This window comes from Peromyscus eremicus, chromosome 1 (assembly GCF_949786415.1).
Source record: "Peromyscus eremicus chromosome 1, PerEre_H2_v1, whole genome shotgun sequence".
Classification (NCBI taxonomy): Eukaryota; Metazoa; Chordata; class Mammalia; order Rodentia; family Cricetidae; genus Peromyscus; species Peromyscus eremicus.
In genome coordinates, this window is record NC_081416.1 from 5,049,010 (window position 1) to 5,075,855 (window position 26,846).

Sequence of the window (26,846 nt, forward strand, 5' to 3'; positions counted from 1 at the left end):
AAACCAAAAAATAAAAAAATTAAAATTAAAAACTGTTAAGGGTGATTTGTTGAGGACACAGAGACAGTTATCATATTTAATAAATAAATAAAAACTGTTAAGGGTGATTTGTTGAGGACACAGAAACAGTTATATTTAATAAATAAAGACTGTTAAGGGTGATTTGTTGAGGACACAGACAGTTATCATATTTAAGTTACTGTACTAGGTGTTCACAGATTTAAATGATAACAATGTATTTTAAGCAGCAATGATTACAGTGAATACAATAAATGGCCAACTTAGTCTCCCTGTTTCCTAAGAATTTGCCTGAGTTACCTCCACATAATAATCCTGAAAAGTAAATATTAGTTTCACTTTACAAGGGAAAAAAACCAAGACCTGGAGAAATCAAATAATGTGTTCAAAAGCAAAAAGCTAACAGAAGGAACAAGGACTTAGTTTCAGGCCGGCCTGGATCCACCCATTATACTGCAGATGGCAGCTTCCGAAGAACCAGTATTTTCTGGGTTGATGAGTCAACTACAACTGCTTTGTTCATTTTTAGCATTCTGTCCTTAATAATCAGGTCCAGCAGAATATCAGACCATATCAAAAACAAAGCCTGATTACTTTCTTATGAGTATGACTTGAGTCACAGTGGTCAAATATCACAGTAATAAAGTAAACTTACTATAAATACAAACAAAAGTAAAAAAATGAAACGTTCTCCCAAAACTCTAGCTGAGGTCCCGGTTTATAATAGTGTATTTACTACATGCTTTATTACAAAGTTTTCAGGAGCTATGTATACATCTGTATATACGTATTTGTTATTTTGAAGTTTCTCTAACGGGATAAACCTCCATGGAGCCATTTTTTTGTTGTTGCAATTCTAGAGTATTTTAAATCCATTATAATAATAAAGGGGGAGGGAGGAAGCCCCTCCCTCTCAAGTCAAAAGGGTAAGAAAGACATTCAAGACTGTTATGGGCCAGAAGAGGTACTGACTGATACATCCTTAGGGAGATACGTGAACCCTGCCACAGTACCCAATTAACTATGCATGTGGTTTCAGTGTCAGGCCAGGACACAAGCCAACACCAGCAAGCTAAACAATGACACCCCAACCAAAGGTAAGGCAGCATTTTGTCTATACTACACTGTTGGGAGTATCTATTTCTTCGTGTCCCAACAGTTCTCACAGCTAGGATTCAACCCTGACTACGAAACTAAAATTGATTGCAATTTCTAAAACTCAGTAAGTCCACCACTTTGAACGTGGAAACGCGCGCGGCAGGGCTAGAGAAGCATCCAATCTGTGGAACATAGTTCAACTCTGGATGAACAAGTCCCTAGATGGACAGCAGCATGTTCCCTGGCCTTCCTGTGCCTCGGTTTCCTTCACTGTGAAACAAGACAAGTAAGAGCGCCCTGTAGGTTGTACCAGCATTCAGATCTCTCCCTAAGGGCTTAGAACCGTCTGTGTCGCACGTAGAAAGTGATCAACAAACGTCGACGGGGATGAGCGATGGTCAAGCTGGAGAAACGGGCTGTCCGGGACAGGGTGGTCTGGGCACTGCAGTCTCTGGACACCGAGGCCCCTGACGGCAGGCCAGGCAGGACTCACCCAGATGCAAACGCTGGCCCTCGCCCTCCAGAGTCGGCCCCCCGCCCGGTGCGCCGCCACTCCGCACCACCTGGGGGACGGGGGGTGGATCGCAGGGCACCGGGCCCCAGACAGCAGCCGGGAAGGGGAGGGCCCGGCAGCGGCCCCCTCCCCGACGCCAGCCCCTCACCTTCCGGGAACTCGGGCACCGCTAGGTCCTGCTCCCGGCCGTCCACCTTCTGCAGGTACTGGTAGACCAGCTCGTCCTTCTCCTGCTGCGTGACGGCGTCCAGCAGGGCGTACTCGAGCGAGGTCTGCGCGGGCAGCAGGCCCGAGAGGCTCGCACCGCGCGCGCCGGGGGCCGCCATGTTGTGCGGGCTCCCGAGGGCTCCGGGCTCGAGGGCGCGGGCCGGGCCAGCCCCGAGCTGCGCCACTCAGGCGCCCGTCTGCTCTCAGCCGCCGTCCAGACGCCCGAGTCCGAAGGGCCGTGCCTCCCCGGCGCGCAATCCAACTCCGGCTCTGCCCACCCCGCCCCTTCCAGGTCCCGGGCCGCCGCGGAGCCTGGACGTTCAGAGCGCCAGATTCGACACGGGGAAGGCCGCTGGGGCCGCACTCTAGAGGGGCTGGGGAACCCATTCCCTTTGAAGCCCCACAGGGTTAACAACACAAATAAAATTCAAATAACTATGTGCAACTTAGAGAGAGCCGACCTAGGAAAACAGCTGCCCCACTCTTACACTGCGATCAGCCGATTCGGCGCGGCAGTGGCAGCCAGAGACGGTTCCCGCCAAGACAGACCCGAAAGGTAAAGGGTTAGGAATCCTCGGAGGAGAGGCGTTGTTAACTGTAAGTAGTGAGGCCAGTGGTTTTGTGTTAACAAAAACAGTGTATCCTGTCACTCTGGGAGTGCTGAAAGTGCCGGAGCGAATGGAATGTCCCGCGAGCGGGGGAGGTGGCGCGGAGAGGCAGCTGCAGCTGGTCCCCGGGCTGCCAGGCCAGGTGCACCCGCGGGGGACTTCGGGGCGGGCCTCCGAGCCGGCACTGCTTAACCCAGGACAACTTCAGACCCCTTCACGCCCTTCCCCCACCCCGGGTCCAAAGGAGGGGTGGGAGGGGCCTGCGGGGATCTTGGTACTTGACCCCGACGTCTGTCTGGAGATGGGGCTGACCACGCTGAGGACGGACAGCCCCTGTGGGCTGGAGTCCAGTGTGCCTGGGTGTATACAGTCTCAGTGTCTGAACTTTGTCCACGGTGCAGGGTTTGAACCTGTGGTGGAGGAGGAAATGGAGTGACCCGGGGAACCGGAGCTGGTTGGATATCCATGAGTCTCGAGTCCACTGGGCAGTTTTGTGACCAGCACCTCCTTGATTATGGCGTGACCAGTTTCAGTGGTGAACAGGGAGCCTATTTAAGATGAAGCTGTCGGGCCTGTACTTCTCACCCGTGCTTAATTTTCAAGGCATTATTGATTCTTAGTTTTATGAAGTCTTGGGAAAGAAAGAAAAAAAAAAAAAGAATGCTTGATGAAACAGTGTCACAATGTAAAGAAAAGGATGCAGACGTTAGCCTGTGGTAGGTCCTCTTAATCTGTGTGGTGTAAATGAACAGTGGGTGTTCACAGGTACTAAGTGTGCTGCCTGGCAATATAATCATCACCAAAGGTTTAGATTCCAACCAAGTTACTTGGCTTTTGGCTAATTTTTTTTTTCCTATTAAAAAATTGTAGCAAGAAAAGGACTCTGAATTTACTAAAGACTAATGTACTCATAAAACCATTTTGCCATGTTAGAAGACACATTTTGGGAAGAAGACATCTGGGAATATAAATCTAAAAGAAAACCAAAACCAGCACAGCCAAGTAATTGTTCTCAAAGTAATCCAGAATCTGTTGGAAAAGCAACAGATGGAAAATACCGGTCAAAACGAAAAAGGAACAAAAAAGGAACCACAGAAGATAAAGACAAGCTGAAGGACCACAGGGCGTGCCTTGGAGAAACGGACTGTCAGCTTTCTGTAGGTTCCAGTCAGAATTCAAGTCATAGCAATGAGATTCCGCAGTCTCAAAGCGAAGAGACTACTCCAAGAAAGCACTGTAGATCTCACAGAAACAAACACGTGTCCCCAAAGGTCCGCCCGGTTTATGATGGACACTGCCCAAGCTGCCAGATGCCCTTTTCCTCACTGACAGGCCAGACGCCCCGATGGCATGTTTTTGAGTGTTTGGATTCTCCACCAATCTCTGACACAGGTAAGAAAACCCCCTGGGACCTTCCTGTTGCTGCCTCCACAGTACTGGGATGGTAAAAACGTGCTTGTTTATTGAAGGGCTGGTGATCTGAACCCAGGCCCTGTGTGCACAGCAGGCGCTTCATTGACTGAGCCTGCATCCCAGCGTCTCCCACATCCCAGCGTCCCAGTTACTTCCCGTAAATGTTCACTAAGGACTTTCACTCGGCTTTCTCTTACCTGACTCTTACAAGGACCATAGAAGGTAGATGGTATCAACATTTTATGCATGAGGATTCCTACAAGTTAAATAACCGGGCCAATTTGTTATCCCATTTTAGAATTAGATAGGAATTATAAACACATTTGGTTTCTAAATATGGGTATGTTGTATTCATCATGCGTGTTAGTAGCCGGAAGAGGAACTAGAAGGTTGTCTGAGATGACTCAAATTCTCATAAAAATGTGCCAGCAACAAAAGTGATGCCATGTTTTTATTATATTTTAAGATAAATGTCATATTTAACACGTAGAAAATTCCACTTGGGCTATATGGAGAATGAGTTATGACTATTTGGGTTTTTTTATCTCAAATTTTCTCGTGAAGAGATTTGAAAAGCAATCTAAAAGTATTTGGTTTAAATGCAATAGATAGTGCCTCCTAAAACTTTGTTGGATTAATTTTTGGTGTTTTAATGTTGATCTTGGCAGCAGCTGTCCTGCAGTTAGCCATAGCTGTTGCCATAGTTCTTAAAGGTGGCCCATGGTTGGCCGGGCGGTGGTGGTGCACGCCTTTCATCTCTGCACCTGGGAGGCAGAGGCAGAGGCAGAGGCAGGTGGATCTCTGAGTTGGAGGCCAGCCTGGTCTACAGAGCGAGATCCAGAACAGCCAGGGCTACACAGAAAAACTGTCTCAAAAAGAAAATAAAATGGGACCCATGGTTTTTATGCTTAGAGGTTACTTTGGTAGCACTGTCAAAGTCACTGTATAAAATGCTTTTTTTTAAAAAACTATTTTCAGAGTGTCCCGAGGGCCTTCTATGTACCTCCACAATTCCTTCTCATTATAAGAAATACACTCACCTCCTGCTTGCTCAAAGTAGGTCTAGCAATGAGCCTCTCAGCAGCCCATCACAGGGGTCAGCTCCTCTCAGCAACCAATCACACGTGCTGGCTGGACATTTCACTGCAGCAAAGCCAGACTCTTCTTGTAACCTTGAGGAAAGATGGCCTGTGCATCAGAAAACTGAGAACTTAACAAAAGTTTTAGATGATTCTTTGTTGATGATACAGTGTCTAGAAACAGCTCAGCTTCCAGCTGAAACCAATAGCAAGATTCCCTCTTCTAGGAGTTCTCAAACATCACCAGTTCCACAGCGTACAGAGTTTGTTGAGAAGGACAAGGCTGTGGAAGGTGGTTTACCTCTTGCTGAGGACGCATTCAACAGCCAAAGTGGCTCACAGAGTACGAGTTTGCCGTCACCAGCAAATGACTGTGGTGGCTGTGAGATCTCCTATTCTCCATTGCAGAGCGATGAAGAGACTTATGCCTTAGACCAAGAGCTGGACGATTCACAGCAGGACCTGTTTTTCACCCAAAGCTCTAAAGACAGCAGCCTAGAAGAAGAAGGCTCTGCCATATTTGAAAATTTCCATGATCCCTTCCCAAAGGCAGGAGAGGGCATCTGCCCCGTGGCAAAAAGCCCGGTAACTCAGGCTAAGTCCAGTGGATTGTATAAAGGTCGTGTTCTGCATGATTCGTTCCAGCTTCTCTCCTACACTGAGAGCAGGCTTTCCCAAGATGACCGGCCATCCACAGACGCTGGCTTTCTCTTGTTTTCACCTGCATTAGCTCCTAACTATCAAACCACCAAAGCTAAACCTGCTGAGCCAGAATTTCACTCACTTGGATCGAGTCATCAGAAACGGAAAGCTGAAACATCAGCTGTTGGCAATCAAATTTCTCTGCCGTTACGTACAAGTGCCATGTCAAAATCACTTGAAAAGGACGGAGGAGAGTGCCTACCTTTGCATCCCACCCAAAGTCAAGTTAGAGGATTACAGGGTCAGGGCTCGGGTGCTGCCGTTGCTAACTCGGCGTGTGCCTGCAGAAAGGCAGAGAAGCGTCCGCCTCTTGCCAAACCTTTGAGCATATTGCCTCCCAGTCCCAAGTGCAATGCAAGCCAACCTTCTAAGAAAGTCATGAAGCAAATGGATATAGGTGTGTTTTTTGGACTGCCACCCAAAAGACAAGGAGAAACGTCACCAAGGAAAGGTGCATTAGAAGGGCCGAATGTCAATCCAGCCGTGAGTCCTAAGGAAAAGAGACCCCGGCTGTGCAAGAGGAAAGCAGAGAACTCTCTCAGTGACTTAGAATTGGATTCAGGGAATTTAAATGAGAGTCAGCACTCTATGGAACTGTTTGGAGAGAGGGCCCAACATCGAAGAAAGAGACATAAAAAGTCAAATTCACCACGAGAAGGGACAGATCAAAGGAGGTCTGGTCACCTTATCAAAGTTCCAGAATTGGGAGCAATCGGTTTAAATAAGAGCAAAGCCTTTGTAAGACGGACTCATGGCAGACCACAGAGAAGGAACGTGAACGTTTCAGAGTCATCCGGTGCAAGGGAAGTGAGAACATGTCCGTTCTATAAGAGAATCCCTGGTAAGTAGAAATACTAACTTCAGCTTCTCAGCAGACACACAGCAGTGTTTAACTCCACCTTCCTTGTCATTGGGTGGATAGATTCGAAATAATTTGTGTACAGTGTATGTTTTCTTTGCTCTTTTTTTTTTTTTTTTTTTTTTTTTTGTTTTGTTTTTGTTTTTGTTTTTCGAGACAGGGTTTCTCTGTGTAGCTTTGCGCCTTTCCTGGGACTCACTTGGTAGCCCAGGCTGGCCTCGAACTCATAGAGATCCGCCTGGCTCTGCCTCCCGAGTGCTGGGATTAAAGGCGTGCGCCACCACCGCCCGGCTTCTTTGCTCTTTATGATACTTTAGGAGTCTTTTAACAGGTTGGGGCTTTGTTTTTTAATTTTTTCTTCATTATCACCAAATTTTTATTAAACATTTATTTATTTTATATATGGTGCTATAATGATTAGGTAGCTATTATAGATTATAGAAAGGCCAGTGAACAGTGGAGATTCCATTTAACCTGAAAGAAGGTAAGACATTGGTGCAAACGTACTAAAAGCCAGTTTCTAAGCATGTTGAGGATACACAGTGCTCAGTGGTCTAAAAGAAGGGAGTATAGCAAGCTGGACCCACCATGAATGCCAGTTTTAGAGCAATATCAGGATTTAAGTTTTCCTGGTTTTGTATATTCCAAATGGATATCTGCCTATGCCTTCACAGATGAGTTCATAGAAGAGTGTGCAGGGAAGTGAATTCTATTCCTAAAGACACCACTGACCCTTCAAGAGTATACAATAAAACAACAACCACTAACCCTTCAACAGTATACAGTAAAACAACAACCACTGACCCTTCAACAGTATACAGTAAAACAACCACTAACCCTTCAACAGTATACAGTAAAACAACAACCACTGACCCTTCAACAGTATACAGTAAAACAACCACCACTGACTCTTCAACAGTATACAGTAAAACAACCACTAACCCTTCAACAGTATACAGTAAAACAACCACTGACCCTTCAACAGTATACAGTAAAACAACCACCACTGACCCTTCAACAGTATACAGTAAAACAACCACTAACCCTTCAACAGTATACAGTAAAACAACCACTGACCCTTCAACAGTATACAGTAAAACAACCACTAACCCTTCAACAGTATACAGTAAAACAACCACTAACCCTTCAACAGTATACAGTAAAACAACCACTGACCCTTCAACAGTATACAGTAAAACAACCACCACTGACCCTTCAACAGTATACAGTAAAACAACCACTAACCCTTCAACAGTATACAGTAAAACAACCACTGACCCTTCAACAGTATACAGTAAAACAACCACCACTGACCCTTCAACAGTATACAGTAAAACAACCACTAACCCTTCAACAGTATACAGTAAAACAACCACCACTGACCCTTCAACAGTATACAGTAAAACAACCACCACTGACCCTTCAACAGTATATAGTAAAACAACCACCACTGACCCTTCAACAGTATACAGTAAAACAACCACCACTGACCCTTCAACAGTATACAGTAAAACAACCACTGACCCTTCAACAGTATACAGTAAAACAACCACTAACCCTTCAACAGTATACAGTAAAACAACCACCACTGACCCTTCAAGAGTATACAGTAAAACAACCACCACTGACCCTTCAACAGTATACAGTAAAACAACAACCACTGACCCTTCAACAGTATACAGTAAAACAACCACTGATCCTTCAACAGTATACAGTAAAACAACCACCACTGACCCTTCAAGAGTATACAGTAAAACAACCACCACTGACCCTTCAACAGTATACAGTAAAACAACCACTGACCCTTCAACAGTATACAGTAAAACAACCACTGACCCTTCAACAGTATACAGTAAAACAACCACTGACCCTTCAACAGTATACAGTAAAACAACAACCACTGACCCTTCAACAGTATACAGTAAAACAACCACCACTGACCCTTCAACAGTATACAGTAAAACAACCACCACTGACCCTTCAACAGTATACAGTAAAACAACCACCACTAACCCTTCAGTAGTATACAGTAAAACAATAGTCATGTACTCAGCTTCTCAGTATCACATAAAATGCTTCAGTGATGTTTTCAATGATTATTGTGATACGTTTTTATACTCTAGTGCACTATGTATTGTGTATCTAGTGCTCAGTAGAAATGTGAGGTTGACTTTATTTACCTGCATTTACTTATCAGTACACTTGACTGTTTCTTCATAAGCACATTTTAGATCCATATTTCTCGACTTCATTTTTGTTATTGTCCCTCTGGGGAGACTCTTGAGGCAATTCCTTCTTGGTTCCTTACTCCTCCACTACCCTGAAAGGAGATTCAAGGACTGTAGTCACTACTGTCTGTCTTTTATTTCACTTTGACCCTTTGGAGGACTGCACATGCTTCTAAGTTCTTTGGTCCCAACCATTTTTGACCCCAGAGAAGTGTATCAGTTTCACCCTCATTGGAAATTCATGGTTTGGGAGGTTTGTTTTGGTTTTTTTGTTTGTTTGTTTGTTTTGAGACAGGGTTTCTCTGTGTAGTTTTGGTGCCTGTCCTGGATCTCGTTCTGTAGACCAGGCTGGCCTCGAACTCATAAAGATCCTCCTGGCTCTGCCTCCTGAGTGCTGGGATTAAAGGTGTGTGCCACCGCCGCCCGGCTTGGTTTGGGAGTTCTAAACCATTCTCCTGTCATTGCTTTGTAGAAATTAGAGGTTTCAATTGCCCCCCCCCTAAGTATCAGTATTGCAAAAGTATTAATTAGGGCAAAGAAATGATTGGTTTGTAACTTAATATCTTTCAACTAATATTTTTGGTGAAACTATTCCTATGCCTCTACACTGGGATATTTAGTACACAGGAGTTTTCTTACCTTTCAGTAAATGTACGTTTTTAAGTCAGTCATAGTTAATTCAGGGTTAAATGAGAGCTGCAGAGTAGGGAGGCCTGGTCTTTAGAAGGAACCCAGGCTGCGACCACCTTGGCTCCTGCTCATCCCACCGGGGGGGCATCTGGTTGCAGGAACTGGCTTCACTGTGGATGCTTTCCAGTACGGCGAGGTTGAAGGCTGCACGGCCTATTTCCTCACACATTTCCATTCTGATCATTACGCTGGCTTGTCCAAGGACTTCACGCTGCCAATCTATTGTAGTGAGGTAAGTTTTAGTGTTCTGAACTCGATCTTTGTGGAATGTCGTGACTGATGAGCTTGGTAAGAAATAGAATATTGAAAACTAGAAGAGCCAGCATTGTAGTGGAGAAGATGGATCCTGCATAAGGTTGAAAAAGCAATTCAACAGTTACAACCTATTTTTAAAGCGTATTTTATTATGTGAGAACAATAATGGTCTCACAGTATACTCTATAACCCAAGTTTCACTCAGTAAACATTTTTTTGAGTGCCTAAGTAAATATGAGACAAAACACGTAGCTCTAGGGAGCCTGTAGCTTCTACAGGTAACATTCACAGATAAAGCTTGGGTGGGGTTAGTACTGCGACAGTGGTACCTCAGACTCTGTCCCCAGCCAGGTTTAGAGGAAGTTTCACCATGCAGAATGCCTTGAACTGGCTATTAGATGGTGACCATTTTAATCCTGGTTCCCAGGGGCTTTAGCGAGGCTTTGGTTTAATCCTCAGAGCATTCATGAGGTATCCTCTTTTCTTAGTGGAAAAAAAAAAAAAAAAAAAAAAAAAAAAAGAATGGTTTGGGTAGTCTGTGGGGATGCACAAGCACCTCAGAAGTATATATTTTAGGCTTTCAGAAAGTTCAGAATATCTACAGCATACCAGGAAGAAACACAGGGGGTAAATAAACCCACAGTAGTGGGCACTGCCCAGGTGAGGAAGCAGTTTGTGCCTCCTGCTGGGATGGAGCTTCCCCAGGTGAACAAGCAGAAGGCTGACCTGCTATCTCACAGACTCTTTCCTGGTGTGGAGAGTTCACTCACATCACAGTGGGGACGGGAGGTGACTGAAATAGTAGCATGCTTCTAACTGGGTGTGAATACAACACCAGCAACAAATTCACCGTTCTGCAGATAACTGGCAATTTGTTGAAGAAGAAGCTTCGTGTGCAAGAACAGTACGTCCATCAATTGCCGATGGACACTGAGTGTACAGTGGACGGTGTCAAGGTGGTTTTGCTGGATGCCAATCAGTAAGTAGGACGGCCCCTCAGTCATGCAAGGTGCCTGTTTGAAACAGTGTTCACAGAGAAAATGGTGGCATGCTTGTTCTAGAGCTGAGAGCTAAAGAACTTGGTTCTTAAACTGGAGTAAATCCTATTGTTACTTTGAAAAAATAATTTTAGTATCAGATTAAATGTAAAGAGAATCTGTTATCTAACCCATGTTGTTAACCCAATGTCAACTTACGGCACTTTATATTTTTAAAAAGTATTTTATTACTGTTCTTCAGAAATGAAGTTTTCCATTTTCCTTAACGTAATTTACATAAAGTAAAATTTTATATTCCATTTGGATACCTGAGAGTTGGTGCCTTGCTCCCCACCCTAAACTAAATGATTTTAAACTTAAAAAAAAACCATGCAATTTTAGACTCTAAAGGTTTGGAAGCTTCCTTTTTCCATGGAAATAGATGGTATTTTCTCTCTGTGTCTCTCTCCCTCCCTGTCTCCTTCTTTTTCTTCTTTTCCTCCCTCTTTTTCCTTCTCCAGATCTGTCTCCCAATGTAAGGTGCTGTCATGATTCATGTTGCCCAAACACAGCTACCCATGGTGCTTCTTTCTTGGACGTGAGCCTAGTCCGTAGAGATAACAGGCATTTGGAGAAAAGAGAAAGGCTAATCCAGATGTGCTGAAGTCCAGGCCAATCTTATCATGTTAGATTCTTTAAAAAAAAAAAGAAAAGAAAAGAAAAGAAAAAAGAAAAGTTATCTTCTGGCCTTGCTAATATTCCTTTTTTTCATTGCCAGTTTGAGTTCTGATATTTTTGGAGTTAACGTTATTGAAATATTTACCACAGATCACATAGTTCACATAAACTGCTGATCAAGCTAGTATTTTTTATCAGACAGAAACTGTCCTGAGGGCTTAGAGGCCGGCCTGTCCTGCAAACAGGACCTTCCTAGGAATGTGCACCTGAGACTTAAGTACCTCCCCTGCACACCTGTGCCCAGCTCGTAACATCCCTTCTCTGGTTGACGCTGGAAGAAGTGCCCTTGCTCCGAGCGCTTTGTCTGTGCCCTGCATGTTCCTCTAAGCTGTTTGTGTCCAGCTGTCCAGGTGCCGTCATGGTCCTTTTCCGTCTTCCTAACGGCGCTGTCACACTGCACACTGGAGACTTCCGAGCAGACCCCAGCATGGAGCGTTCTCTTCTTGCAGGCCATCAAGTCCACACGCTCTACTTAGACACCACGTAAGACATACTTTCTCTGAGTTCTCTCTCTTCCAATGAGAGATTTGCTCTGCATTTGATGGGTAATTGAAGCTTTTCCTTAGATAATTAAATGATGGTTTACAGCCAATTGTTTTTAGGAGTGTTTATCAAAAGGATGCCATTTAAAAAATGTACCTGCCGGGCGGTGGTGGCGCACGCCTTTAATCCCAGCACTCGGGAGGCAGAGCCAGGCGGATCTCTGTGAGTTCGAGGCCAGCCTGGTCTCCAAAGCGAGTTCCAGGAAAGGCGCAAAGCTACACAGAGAAACCCTGTCTCGAAAAACCAAAAAAAAAATAAAATAAAATAAAAAAAATAAAATAAAAAAATAAAAAATAAAAAATGTACCTGCTAAAAGACAAATTTAGAAATATATATCATAATTTTTATTGGTATTTTATTTTTTTAAATGTTTATAGGACAATCCTGTTACTAAAAAAAGAAAACTTGAGGGTCAAATTTTAAGAAAACACCCTTTAAATTATTTTTTATTATTTTCCTGAAGTGTCCATATAGTTATTGGGTATAATTGTGAAGAGGAAACAGAGGCCACAATTCAATTTTGTTTGATTATTGGAATTACTTTTGTTCTTTTTTTCAAAAGGTAACTTATAAGTGGCACCTTTAAATCCTTCAGTGATACAAATATAATTGCATAAGAGATTATATTTAGATTATGTAGTCTCAGTTTTTTAAGGTATAATCAACAGAAATTGTATATATTTGTGATATACACTGTATATCACAAATTTGTGGGGAATTAATTCTTAAATATTTCAAGGATTGTGGATGAGATGTTTTAGTGAAAGGCAGTCTCTCTAAGAAAGCAGAAGCACCAAGGACAAGTCTTCCCACAGCCAGTTTCCTCACAGTGACATTTTCATCCTCTGTACTTTAAGTGATAGATAAGTCAAAGTCTCTTTGTATTCTTCACTGATTCTGAATTTCCTTGTGAGTTTTCATAGGAGAAAGGACCGAGATTCTTTCCCCTTCGATGGTTAAGTAACAAAAACAATTGCGAAAGTCATGAGAAATCATTTGTTTGGTGTTTATAGTGAGTTATAGTTTGACAAAATCATACTTTTCATCTCAAAATATATGCAGATAATAGCTTGGGGCTAGCCTTTCACCGGGTGTTTTTGTATATGGGTCGAGAAAGATCTGTTTTTTTTTTTTTTTTTTTTTTTTTTTTTTTTGAGACAGGGTTTCTCTGTGTAGCTTTGCGCCTTTCCTGGGACTCACTTGGTAGTCCAGGCTGGCCTCGAACTCACAGAGATCCGCCTGGCTCTGCCTCCCGTGCGCCACCACCGCCCGGCTTTTTTTTTTTTTTTTTTTTTTTTTGGATCTGTTGTATTTTTTAAAAGCTTTGTTTTTATTATTTTTAATTATGTGTCTGTATGAGTATGCAGTTGAGTACAGTGCCTGTGGAGGCCTAAAACACTGGATCCCCTGGAGCTGGAGTCATAGGTTAGGTTGGCATCTGACTGATGTGGGTACTGGAAACTGAACTCAGGTCCCCTGGAAGAACAGTATGTCCTTGTAACCCCTGAGGGTATTTTTTTTTTTTTTTGTAGAATTCTTTTCTACAAATATAATCTCTTTCAATTATATTTTCTTTGATAGAGACTTGAGTTTTAAAAATAGATATTGAATTTTATCATTCATAAAAAAGTGGTTAACTGGGTAGAAATATTCTTATTGAGAAAAAGTATTCAAACAGAAAATTTGAGGATGATAAAAACATAATTAAAAATGTATGTTGAAAAACTCTTATTCTACCATAAATTGGCAGTAACTGGAAGTAGGTTTTTTCACTCTAGGCAGCGTGAGACTGTGTGCTTTGAATCTGTTGTACTCCTGGGGCGTTTAGTTTGCTGGTTTGCTTTCTTCTAAAGTAGTCTCCAAGCAGAGCTGCAGCTTTCGTGCTCCTGTTACTAAGAACGGCATCTCCTTGTTGCAGATACTGCAGCCCAGAGTACACCTTCCCATCTCAGCAGGAGGTTATCCAGTTTGCCATCAACGCGGCCTTCGAGGCAGTAACTCTAAACCCACGTGCTCTCATTGTCTGTGGCACTTACTGTATCGGAAAGGAGAAAGTCTTCCTCGGTGGGTGGCAGCGGTATCTAATTCACATTAATATATTATAAAGATCAGATTCTCTTGCATAAGCCCCTTTCAGTCTCTACTCTTGCATTGGATATTTGTTTTCTGACATGATCTAGTGTTACCTTTGAAGTTAGAAAGAAAACACCTAGTGTTTGATACATTTAAGCCAGGAGGCTAAACTTTATGGAAGCATTTGGTAAGTGCATTTATGTTCACACTTAATGTCTATAGACTGTCTATCGGCAAAATCTGTGTAGCATTGTGATCTTAATTAGCTTTGAAAGGTGCTTACTGAACAGCTGTATTGCATCGTTCCCTGTGGTAAGCACTAGCAGACTGCCAGAGAACAAGTTAACTTTTGCTCCTGAGTGACTGCTCTGTCTTCCTGTAGTTTGTCTGGGTGGTAGGCTGTTTTGTCTCTGCAGAGTGCTCCCCACTTCTTGAATAAGCTGACACTGTGTCAGCTTCAAAGATGAAGTGAAAGGCCAGGGTTAACATGTCCAAACGTGGTCCTTTCCATCTAGCTCTTTCTCTGCTGCTTTCTCTTCCTTATGATGATTTTATTTTTAACCTTGTGTACATGTGTGTGTCTTTCTGTACATGTGAGTACAGGTGCCCACAGAGGCCGGAAGAGGGCATCAGATTACCCTGGAGCTGGAATTTCAGGTGGTTGTGAGCCACCAACTAGAATGCTGGGAACAAACTTGGGGCCTCTTAACCACTGAGCACACATTTCAGCGCCTCTGCTTGCCACACTTCCGTTGTAGTTTTTAAATAATGAGTTAGACTTTCAGAAGAATGCTTTGGCCTTCAGGTTGTTAATTCCATAGAGCTAATGAGCAAAGTCATTTGGCTATTTGTGGTTAAAGTGTGAATGTGTGATTCTGTGAATTTGTCTTTTATTTGGTAAACTCTTATTTTAAAATTTGAGTAGGTTATAACTTTGTTTATTTAACAAGCTATGATTTTATTGTTTTTCATCTTTTGCTTTGCCTACAGCCATTGCTGATGTTTTGGGTTCAAAGGTGGGCATGTCCCAAGAAAAGTATAAAACTTTGCAGTGCTTCAATATACCAGAAGTCAGTTCTCTCATAACTACAGATATGTGCAATTCTTTGGTTCACCTCCTTCCAATGATGCAAATTAATTTTAAGGTAAGCTTTAGAGATGTGTGTCTTTTAGGATGAATCAGGAAAGGTATTTATCTGTATTTAATGCTAAGAATTCTGTTAGAATGAAGTTGGGTTTTTTTTTTTTCTCCCCCAAGGGAAACATTTCATGTTTTTAGCTTTTCTGTGTGAGTAAATACAAAGGTAGATGTAGCTGGAGTTTTCTCCAGTCCTGCCTGGTCCACAGTCAGGACAAATCTCTCTCACCCGCCAGTCCCACAGCCGCTCAGACTCAACCGAGTAAACACACAGAGACTTATATTGCTTACAAACTGTATGGCCATGGCAGGCTTCTTGCTATCTAATCCTTATGTCTTAAATTAACCCATTTCTATTAGTCTATAAGTTGCCACGTGGCTTGTGGCCTTCTGGTACCTTACATCTTGCTTGTCATGGCAGCAGCTGGCAGCATCTCTCTGACTCAGCCTTCCACTTCCCAGAATTCTCCTCTCTCCTTGTCCCACCTATACTTCCTGCCTGGCTACTGGCCAATCAGTGTTTTATTTCTTAACCAATCATAGCAACACATTTAACATACAAAACATCCCGCAGCAGGTAGAGTATTCACATGCCCACCAGGACTCTAGAGGGTTAGCCCAAAGGAAGGAACACAAATAGAAACACCTGCAGCCCTCTGGCCATCCAGACTTCTAATCCTTTCTGGGTGAGGGAGGGAGTTAGACAGTTGTACATTTGTCTCTTCATGCCTGTCCTGATATCCAGCCCTACTCATTAGACGCTGGTGTCTACTGAATGAGTTTAGTGCGGGTGAGTCCCCAGGTATAAACAAGAACATGTCATATAAAACGTCTGACATGTCACTGTGGTTTCAGGGCCTATTTCTCAGATTTAAATTCTCTGATTTATTCCATATTCTAACATTTTTGACACCTGCCAGTGTCAAATTATTAATTTGATATTGTTTTATAATTTTTAATTATATAATTAGCTATATATAAAATTATACAATAGATATTATATGTAATACAATATTATACAATAATACAATATTACATATAATATCTATTGTATAATTTTATAATTATAATGTATTAATGTTTTATGGTAAGCATGATTTAGAACATAAGACACAATAATGTGGCTTTGCTTTTGCCTTTGTGCTTGTGAAGTAGCTCTTCTGATGCTTTTTAAGCTTGCAAGCCTGTGCCTTACAAATAATAAATAAGATATCAAGAAAATAAATGCTCACTCCTTGAGCAGGAATTCTCTCTGTACACCTTTGTGCATGAGGTGAAAGTACAGTTCTAGGACCTATTTTCCTAGGTTCGTAATCCATAAATTGTCAGGTATAACCAAGGCAGGGTTTTGCACATTGCTAATTAATTGAGTCAGCCCTGTGAACATTTTAAGTTTGGGAGCTGCCAAATTGGTGGAGCATCTCAGAAAGAAGATGCTGGTTACTCAGGAGGATGTGTGGCGCTGTCCTGGAGAACAGCAGCACTTTTTTATTCCCCACTCAGTTTGTTTCTTCTGAGCAGATTGTCAGGGTGGGTTAGTCAGTCTTTTCACAAGAGTGTTCCCAGATGCTGTCTGCTGCAGAGAAGGCCAAGTGAGAGAAGGAAATCAGTCTGCGACTAGAGCAGCCGGGCTGACCGGCACAGGGACTGTGTGGTGACGTCATGATGGGAGGGGCCAGATGGCAGAGAGCTAAGGGAAGAATGCGAAGACTGTCCAATAAGCATACTAAAGGCAGCACAGTGCTTTTACCTGTCAGGACATTACAGGTCCTAACCACAGTGGAATAGCCCCTTGACACACACTTGGACAGCTGTAGTAAGACAGTAACTGCTGTTGGTGAAGGTATAGGGAATCTGAACCCTGTTCTTTGCTAGTGGCATTGTGAAATGGTGTCCTTATATTCAGTTTGGTGATGACCTGGTCAGTCCTGGGCATATCCCAGCCCTGCCTAAGAGTAACGAAAGCATCATTGTATATAACTGTTTAAATATTCACAGTAGCATGAGCTATGACAGCCAAAAAAGTAGAGACAACTCCAATACCTATTAAATAGTGAATGAACAAATAAAATGGGTTATATCCATAGAACAGAACATTCTTCAGCTAGAAAAGGAATGGAATAGTAATACATGCTACAGTATAAACTATGAGAAAATGTGCAAGATAAAAAAAGCAAACATAATTCCTATGTATTATATGATTTGGTTCATGGGAAATACTCAGAGTATGTAAGTCTGTCAACTCAGAATGCAGGTTCGTGATTGCCAGGGTTTGGAAGGAAGACAATGGACACTGACTGCTAGTGTGGTACAGGGTTTGTTTGGGGAGGATATAAATGTTCTAGAATTTCCTAATGGCAATGTTGCCCAACTTTGGTTTTGTAAAAAGACTGAAAAATTTATTTTAGTGATTTTTAACACTGGCAGTTGCTGCCTGGAAGTAAAGAGAGAAAAAACAAAAAACAAAACAAATAAACAAACAAAACAATGAGTAAGCAAAGGAGAGGTAAAGAAATGGATACCAGAAGCAGAGCACTGTCTGTTAAGAGACAGCCATGGTACTGCGGAAGCTTGGGTTTCCTGTGATGAAGAGACAGCCATGGTACTGTAGAGTCTTGGGTTCCCTATGATGAAGAGACAGCCACGGTACTGTAGAGTCTTGGGTTCCCTATGATGAAGAGACAGCCACGGTACTGCAGAGTCTTGGGTTCCCTATGATGAAGAGACAGCCATGGTACTGTAGAGTCTTGGGTTCCCTATGATGAAGAGACAGCCATGGTACTGCGGAGGCTTGGGTTCCCTATGATGAAGAGACAGCCATGGTACTGCAGAGGCTTGGGTTCCCTATGATGAAGAGACAGCATGGTACTGTAGAGTCTTGGGTTTCCTGTGATGAAGAGACAGCCATGGTACTGTAGAGACTTGGGTTCCCTATGATGAAGAGACACCATGATACTGTAGAGGCAGGACACCCAGAGTGCTTGAGTTCCTTAGAGAAGTGAGTGTTTTTGTTGTGGGTGGGGAGGGACTAGGGAGACAGGTGACACACGAGATAGGCTGTAATTGGTGGAGAGGTTCTCAGCAGCTTTACTCAGAAAGAAGACTCTGATGACTCCTGCACAGCCAACAGCTTCACAGACTCTTTCCTGTTCCTCTTGGCCTTCTTTGAGAGATTGTGTTTCCATCATTCCAGACCTAAACAGAAATAAATCTTGAGACAACTGCAAACTCAAGTATAGTTTTTATGCAGGAATTCAAACTGGCTTTAAGATTTGGAAGCCTTTATTCTGAGCACTATTTAGGCTAGTGTCCTTGGAAAGGGAGTAACCTGGTACCATTGTCTAGATTTTTAATCCTCACTGAGTATATTTTACCACTTCTGGGAGTTTATATTAAAAATTAATCCTTTATGAAAAGGTTATTTTTAGGATTCTTCGATGATGGGTATCTAAAACAGTTAAGACAGGCAGGTGGAGTCTCTCCTGGCACCCCTGAAAGAGGGAGCTGTGGGGTTCCAGAGAGTGAACCACGGCCCCTTTCCTCTCCCATCCCGCTTAACGTGAGCAGGTAATGTGACATTTTTGAAGCCTTCTTGTCTTATAAACTCAGAGGAGTAGAATCTGATGATTATAGTAATCCTATGTCTTAGTGATTATAGCCAGCTTTACTAACCCTAAATATTTGTACTGCATCAGACATAATGGCTCTTTGTTTTCATGATGCTCAGGGCATTTTTAAAGGTTCTGGAATGTGGAAAAGTACAGTCTTGACTTTCAAGTACAAGGGCTTGAGTTCTATTCCCATGTTTAAAAAGAAAAACCCCACAGGCGGACGTAGTGTACCCCTGTAGTCACAGCACTGCGGAGCAGAGACAGGTGGGTCTCTAGGCCTCCCTGACCAGCTAGCTGAGGCTAAAATAGATGGGTCCCATGGAACGACACACAAGATCACCCTCTGGCCTCCTCAAGCATGTACACACATGTCCCTGAACACACATGCACTCTCATATATAAAAATTAGGCCTGAAATGCTGCACATGATGCTTAATTCATACTCGGGCTCATCCCAAGGTCTCCCAGGCGTTATATGGTTGATTATCGGCATCCTGAAGGAGACTGGTGACATTACCAAGGTGGTTTCCTCACCAACTGGTTACCAATAAACAGAGAGAGACAGTCATAAATCAGGGTTTTGTGTTGACTAAATTGTTTATAATAGCTTCCTCATGAGAACAGTCCTGCAGTTGTAGTTAATGTACAGCTAGTGGGTGCTGGCAGCTTCTCTGTAGATTTGGCTCATGTAACCATAGGTTTCTATTTGTAGCACTGGTTTACATCACATGCTATTTTTAGAATAACTGATTTGTCTCCTAGGAACCAAAAATTGGTCTCATTTAATTCTTCAGGTAGTCTTGAAGAAACAAGTGGATGTGGATAAGCTGGTAGTGGATGCTGCAAACTAGACTCGAGTTTATGGGACTATGCACATAATTATGTATTTTATCCACAGTCTCTGTTTACTGTGACCTCCTTTCTTCTGGAGGGCGGAGTGAGGGAAAACAGTCATTAAGACAATAACCAAAACAGAAACTTGAGAATTTACAATGCCAGGGATGTCATGGAAACTTAAATGTCTATAACTCCAGCTCTTAATATCAAGGTTTAGGAGTGGATTAGAAATGTGGGTTTTTCAGGATAGATATCTTTATATTTGCTCCACATTAATGAAAGGTTTTGGTTGGTACAAACGGAAGTTGGGGGAGGTCGGTGCTGGGAAGAAGACTCAGCAGATAAGAGGACTTGCTGCGCAGACATGTGGCACTGGGTTCAAATATCCAGAACCCACATAAAAAGCCGAGTTTAGGTGCGAGTGCTTGCCACCCCTAGTGCTGTGGGGGCAGAGACAGGGGGATGGCCGGGGCTGCTGGCCACCAGCCTGCTCTGGATTCAGTGACTGGCCATGGCTCAAGGACACAAGGCAGAGCATGACAGCAAGATACCCATGTCCCCCACACGCATTGATGTGAGCACACACACGCACACATACACATATACCACACACATACATACACACATATACACATACATACACATACATACACACATACACATATACACATACAGACAGACACACACACACACACATACAGACACACACACACATACACATATACCACACACATATACACACACATATACATACACACACATACATACACACATACACATATACACATACACACACATGCACACACATACACATACATACACCCATACACACACAAAAATAAGGTTATTTTATCAACAAAGTGAATTTTAACTCTTTCTAAGCTTTTAAAATCCTAGGTTTCAATCTGAAAACCAAAAGTATTAACCTTAAAAAAAAATCCCTTTTGTGACCGTTCCCATTCTCATGTCACTGTTGTCTTCAGCTGAATTCCTCCTGCCTTCCAAAGATTTAACTTGGAATGGATTCTTTTCTTTTTCTTTTTTTGATTTTTCAAAGACAGGATTTTAAAGCTGAGAAGTGGAAGGCTGAGTCAGAGAGACACTGCCAGCCGCCACGATGACAAACAGCATGTGAAGATGCCGGTAAGCCACGAGCCACGTGGCAAGGTATAGATTTATAGAAATGGATTAATTTAAGCTGTAAGAAAAGTTAGCAAGAAGCCTGCCACAGCCATACAGTTTGTAAGCAATATAAGTCTCTGTGTTTACTTGGTTGGGTCTGAGCGGCTGTGGGACTGGCAGGTGAGAGAGATTTGTCCTGACTGTGGGCCCGGCAGGAAAACTCTAGCTACAGGATTTCTCTGTGTAGCTTTAGAGCCTGTCCTCGAACTCACTCTGTAGACCAGGCTGGCCTTGAACTCTCAGAGATCTGCTTGTCTCTGCCTCCCAAGTGCTGGGATTAAAGGTGTGCCCCCACCACCACCTGGCTGGAATGGATTCTTAAAGAGATTTTGAAATGCTGTAGTCAGTTACGACTTTAGCTGAGATGCTTTATTTTACTCAACACTTACAAGAAGAGTATGTGTGGCGGTGTGGATAGGAGTGGCTCCCATAGGCTTGTGTATTTGAATGCATAGTCATCAGGAAGTGGCACTGTTTGAGAAGGGCTAGAAGGTGTGGCCTTGTTGTAGGAAGTGTTTCAAAAGCCCACGGCAGGCCTAGTTTCTCTGTCTCTGTGGATTAGGTTGTAGCTCTCAACTACTTCTCCAGCACCATGCCTGTCTGCTTCCTACCTTGATGCTAATGGACTAAACCTCTGAAACTGTAAACAAGCCCCCAATTTAAGTGCTTTCTTTTATAAAAAATTGCCTTGGTTATGGTGTCTCTTCACAGAAATAGAACAGTGACTAAGACAGAAGTTGGTAGCAGAGACTGGGGTATTGATGTTTATTGGAGGAATGTGGAAGACTTTGGTAGTTTGACTAGAAAAGTAGTTGGACACTTTAAGCAAAGATGAATGGGCCATCCTAGGAGGAGCATTGAAGACAGTGCTGAGGGTGATCTGATCTGTGGGAGCCCAGATCAAGAAGTTTCAGAGGGAAAGCATATCAGTAAATGGCCTAGAGACCATTCTGGTGATATTTTGGCAATGAATGTGGCTTTTTTTACCTTGTCCTTAAAAAAAAAAAAAAAATCAAAAAATCAAAAAATCTTCCTAAAGAGTTTTAGATTAATGGCATTTTGGCAGGGGAAATTTCAAGACAGCCTATTATTGACTGTGTCATGTGATTATTAGTGATCAGTCTTATACATGTCTACAATGAAAAGGAGCAAACTGAGCAAGGAAAGATACAAAATGTACAGTTTAAGGAGAAAGGGAGCACCAGGAGTTAAGTCCAGTGCTCAAGGAGATAAAAAGTTTAAAGAAAAGCCTGGCAGTACATGGAATAAAGGGATTGGTGACCTCAGGGCAAGACCCCACCCAATTAGCTTCCAACTTCTGAAAAGAAATTGAAGAAAAGCTTAAGCAGTGAAGGAAACCATCTCCAACAGAAAGCTGATGAAGATGTAATTGAATGAGGGGCCATGTTCCAGCCCTAGTAAGCAGCAGAACTTGGCAGCTTCAGCCACGTGGTTCTGGCTTTAGAGTCAAGTATAGAAGAAAGGAGTTATGGAGTCTCCCTCCGTGGCCAGGAGTGTGTCGGGGATGTCCTTGCATGGAGGTCCAGAGAAGCTGTTGTGTGAAGCTGTGAAGGTGAAGCCTGAATTGCCTTGGAAAACCCAAGATGTTAGAGATGCCAGAGTCATAGGATACCTGCCAAGGAAAGCCGCTGACAGGAAGTGGAACCAGCCCAAGAGAAAGGAGTTGGAGATCTGAAGAGCTCCTGGACATCAGACATGGAGATGTAGAATTTGGAGTTTGACCTGCTGAGTTTTCGGTCTTGATTTAGTCCAGTATTTCCTCACTATGCTCCTTTTCCTCCCTTTTGGAATGGCAATGTATATTCTGTGCCATTGTATGTTGGAAGTGTATTTTAAAAACACGCTGCAGTGGCCTTGGTGGGCGGAGCCAAGGGGCATGGCAGGAAGTCCTTCCCACCATGCAGGCGGCACCTACGTGGGAAGTTTTGTCAAAGGGGGAAGGGAGAGGAGAAGAAGAGAAAATGGACAGGTCTGAGGAGAGGAGACGAGGAGAAAGAGAAAAGGAAGGACAAGGTGCACACCACCTCATGGCGAGAGGGAAGGAAGAGAGAGAGAAGGGGGAGGGGCTTCTCTTAAAGAGGACTTTACATAAGATGATGTTGTCAGGGTGCTGGGCGGGCCAGAATGCTAACAGGCAGTATGTGATCTGTTATTTTTATTTTTATTTTATAGGGGATTACAGTTAAGAGATGGCATGAGTCTCAGAAGAGACTTTGAAGTTTGGATTTTTAAGTATTATTGAGACTGTGATAGAATATGGGGACTTTTGAAGTTGGACTAAATGCACTTGCATTATGATGTGGCCACAAACCAATGGGATCTGAGAGGGGAATGTGGTGGCTTGAATAGGTATGGCACCCCTAGGCTCATATATTTGAACGCTTAGTCACCATGGAGTGGCACTGTTTGAAAAGATTAGACAGTGTGGCCTTGTTGGAGGAGGTGTGTCACTGGGGCGGGGGGCGGGGGGTGGGTTTGATGTTTCAAAAGCCCATGCTAGGCCCAGACTCTGCTTTTGGTTCAGGATGTAGAATTCTCAGCTTCTTCTCCAGTACCATGCCTGCGCGCATCATGCCGTGACGATACTGTCCTCAGCCTCTGGAACTGTAAACAGACCCCGGTTAAGCACTTGGTCTATAAGAGCTGCCTTCATTGTGGTGTCCCCTCACAGCGATAGGACAGTGACTAAAACAGCACATTACTTCTGATTACAGTGGCCTGAAGATTGAAGATGAATCCAGTTCACAGTTGAGGGATAAAAAGCAAAGACCCAAGAGGAGTGCTGTGGTACATTTTTAAAATGTGGGTCTGTACTGAGGACAGTGCCACTCTTAGCTGGTGATTTCTGTGTCCCCTGTCAGCTTATACTCAAAGGCTTATGTTGCATTTATGTTTAGTGTTATCGATATTAATGTCTCTGTATGTGGGGTTTGGAAAGAGGTGGGGTTTTGTAGCTACCTCAATCATAATTTATTTAACTCCATTTCTTAGCTTTCAGATGATCCTTCGTACTTTTTTCCAGACATTGCCTTAGCTTGTTTAGGAAAGTCAAAAAGAGAAGCTGTGTGTATTTCCTGTGACTGTCCCCTTAGAAGCATGGTCCTGGGTTGCTGCACAGCAGTCTTAACAACAGTCCTAACTATCTGTGACTGTCAATGCTGGTCTCTAATCTCGCCCTTTACTCCCACACGGCCTGTCTCTGTTGACACTGACCAGCGAATCAATGCACTGTTTTTATTTAACAGGGCTTACAGAGCCATTTGAAGAAATGCGGTGGGAAATACGATCAGATTTTGGCTTTTCGACCTACAGGATGGACACATTCTAACAGCATAACTAGCATAGCGGATATTACTCCCCAGACGAAAGGGAATATATCAATATATGGTAAGATGGTTCCAATTTCTCATTACATGTCTTTATTTGTGCGCATATACCATATGTAGATGTGGAGCTCAGAGGACTGCTTGCAGGAGTCGGTTCTCTCCTGCCACGTAGGTCCTGGGGATCGAACTTGGGTCATCAGGCATGGCAAGTGTCCTAACCCACTGAACCATCTCTCTGGTCCAGAATTTCTCACTTTTTTTTTTTTTAAATTTTTATTTTGCAATACAATTCAGTTCTACATATCAGCCACGGATTCCCTTGTTCTCCCCCCTCCCGCCCCCCTCACCTTCCCCCCAGCCTGCCCCCTATTCCCATCTCCTCTAGGGCAAAGCCTTCCCCGCGGACTGAGATCAACCTGGTAGACTCAGTCCAGGTAGGTCCAGTCCCCTCCTCCCAGGCCGAGCCAAGGGACCCTGCATTAGGCCCCAGGTTTCAAACAGCCGACTCATGCAATGAGCACAGGACCCGGTCCCACTGCCTGGATGCCTCCCAAACAGATCAAGCTAATCAACTGTCTCACCCATTCAGAGGGCCTGATCCAGTTGGGGGCCCCTCAGCCATTGGTTCATAGTTCATGTGTTTCCATTCATTTGGCTATTTGTCCCTGTGCTTTATCCAACCTTGGTCTCAACAATTCTCGCTCATATAAACCCTCCTCATTCTCGTTAATTGGACTCCCAGAGATCCACCTGGGGCCTAGCCATGGATCTCTGCATCCAGATCCCTCAGTAGTTGGATGAGGTTTCTAGCACGACAATTAGGGTGTTTGGCCATCCCATCACCAGTGTAGGTCAGTTCGGGCTGTATCTCGACCATTGCCAGCAGTCTGTTGTGGGGGTATCTTTGTGGATTTCTGTGGGCCTCTCTAGCACTTTGCTTCTTCCTATTCTCATGTGGTCTTCATTTACCATGGTCTCCTATTCCTTGTTCTCCCTCTCTGTTGTTGATCCAGCTGGGATCTCCTGCTCCCCCAAGCTCTCTTTCCCTCGACCCTCGCCCTTCACTTTTAATGTTTTTGTTACTATTCATTCCTTAAAAGTACTATAAAATTAAGAACCAAGAAAAACAGACGGCAAAGATTGAGCAACTCTAGAGTTTCAAGGCTCTTTACAATGCTGAATTCCTATCCAGACTCTTGTAAGTCGGCAGACAAGAGTTGGCAATATTCTGATGCTGCTAATGCAGATCACTGCATGTTGTAGTAAGTGGTACTTAAGGGAAACGATAGAGTTACTTGAAAGGACAATGCTGTGGTTTGATACCCAGGTCAGCTGACAGGAAGAATGAGGTTGTGGCAGGAAGAGGTGGCTTAGATGTGGTGACTGCAGGGGTGACAGCTGGTGCAGCCGCCTTTGTGCTTTAGTCCCTTGGGAGAGGGTCACCTTGCCCTCCGAGCTGCCTTAGTACCCTGATGGTAGGTAGACATGTGCTGTGTCACCAGACCACTGAGGACTAGTTCACTCAGAGGTAGCTGTAAAAAGACAAAGAGATTTTTAGAACTCTATTTTTCCTTCGTGCTTTTTATGTGGGTAAAGCTTGGCAGTGCCGTTGGCTTACACTAGAAACCAAAGGTCCCCTGCTTGCCGTTCTTCCCATTTCCTCATGTTTCCTCCAGTTTTCCTGAAGTCCACAGCCGAGTGAAGTGTTTCAAGCAGTGGTTCTCAACCCTCCTAATGCCACAACCCTTTGATACAGTTCCTCATGCTGTGGTGACTCCCAACCATAAAATTATTTTTGTTGCTTCATAACTGTAATTTTGCTACTGTTATGCATTGTAATGTAAATGTCTGTGTTTTCTGATGGTCTTAGGTAACCCCTGTGAAAAGGTTGTTCAACCCCCAGATGGGTCGCAGCCCACAGGTTGAGAACTACTAGTTTAGAGGCAGAAAATCCAAATTAAATATAATTCTAAAAATGCATATTTTAGGTATGTGCATTTAAAAGTAGTGTTTTTTGGTTTTTGTGGGGTTTTTGTGTGTATGTGCCCTGAGTTTCATGTTAATGTTTTAGTCTTTATTAATCATAAAGACATCAAATTTTATTATCAAACTAAAGCACCAGAGTTTTTTAACAACAATATTCTAGATTGCTTTTCTATCTTCTTTTATTTTTATTATTTTGGTTCTTAGTAAATAATCTCTTCCCTTTGATCTTACAGGAATTCCCTATAGTGAGCACAGCAGCTTCCTAGAAATGAAACGTTTTGTCCAGTGGCTGAAACCACAGAAAATCATACCCACTGCAAATGTCGGCTCCTTTAAGTCTCGGAACACAATGGAGAAATACTTTAAAGAGTGGAAATTGGAAGCTGGATACTGATGCTGTCACAGAAGAGTCAGCAGTAGTTACATTCAGCAGGTGTTAATAGTTAAGTCTAAATGAACATGAAATGTATTCTATGAAAACAATCTCAGGACTGTTTCTCACTCATCAGTACTATATCCATGGCACTGAATGCCTTTCAAAGTCCTGAGGGACAGGGGCCTTCCCAGTGTCTTTAATTCTCCTCTGTGGAGGCAATAGTCATCTGCAGCAGCCGAAGGGGAGGAAACCAAAGGGATTCATGGTAATGGATACTAGACAAGAAGCATTATCTATGTAATATGAAATAAAACTTTTATATCATATGCACTCTTAAATAAAAATTAATATAGAACTTGCTAACTCA

General features: G+C 43.2%; 2 protein-coding genes across 4 annotated transcripts in view; one reads left to right on the plus strand and one right to left on the minus strand.

Moving 5' to 3' along the window:
• The window catches only part of Nhlrc2 (NHL repeat containing 2), a 53,135-nt gene extending 51,017 nt beyond the window's left edge, over positions 1-2,118 (minus strand). Inside the window, exon 1 of the mRNA XM_059256253.1 lies at positions 1,779-2,118. Coding sequence (XP_059112236.1) covers positions 1,779-1,956 — 178 coding nt within the window. The 5' untranslated portion in view covers positions 1,957-2,118. The remainder of the gene's footprint in view (positions 1-1,778) is intronic.
• On the plus strand, positions 1,975-26,846 carry Dclre1a (DNA cross-link repair 1A). 3 transcript variants are annotated; one of them, XM_059256233.1, is made up of 10 exons: positions 1,975-2,434; positions 2,847-3,837; positions 4,837-6,480; positions 9,515-9,648; positions 10,532-10,650; positions 11,729-11,869; positions 13,848-13,993; positions 14,993-15,147; positions 24,037-24,178; positions 26,337-26,846. In XM_059256233.1, exons 2-10 carry the CDS (start codon positions 3,372-3,374, stop codon positions 26,495-26,497), a joined length of 3,108 nt encoding a protein of 1,035 aa, XP_059112216.1. In that variant the 5' UTR covers positions 1,975-2,434; positions 2,847-3,371; the 3' UTR covers positions 26,498-26,846. The 3 variants fall into 3 exon arrangements, with proteins under 3 accessions (XP_059112216.1, XP_059112209.1, XP_059112224.1); XM_059256226.1 differs by having other exon boundaries at positions 1,975-2,393; XM_059256241.1 differs by lacking the exon at positions 1,975-2,434 and having other exon boundaries at positions 2,655-3,837.

What these genes read in the sequence shown, in the direction of transcription:
- Dclre1a (XM_059256233.1), top strand. Translation starts at nt 3,372, where the DNA reads ATGTTAGAAGACACATTTTGGGAAGAAGACATCTGGGAATATAAATCT. An exon ending in GTTCTATAAGAGAATCCCTG is followed by an intron (nt 6,481 to 9,514) that starts GTAAGTAGAAAT and finishes ATCTGGTTGCAG; the next exon opens with GAACTGGCTTCACTGTGGAT. An exon ending in AGGGAATATATCAATATATG is followed by an intron (nt 24,179 to 26,336) that starts GTAAGATGGTTC and finishes TTGATCTTACAG; the next exon opens with GAATTCCCTATAGTGAGCAC.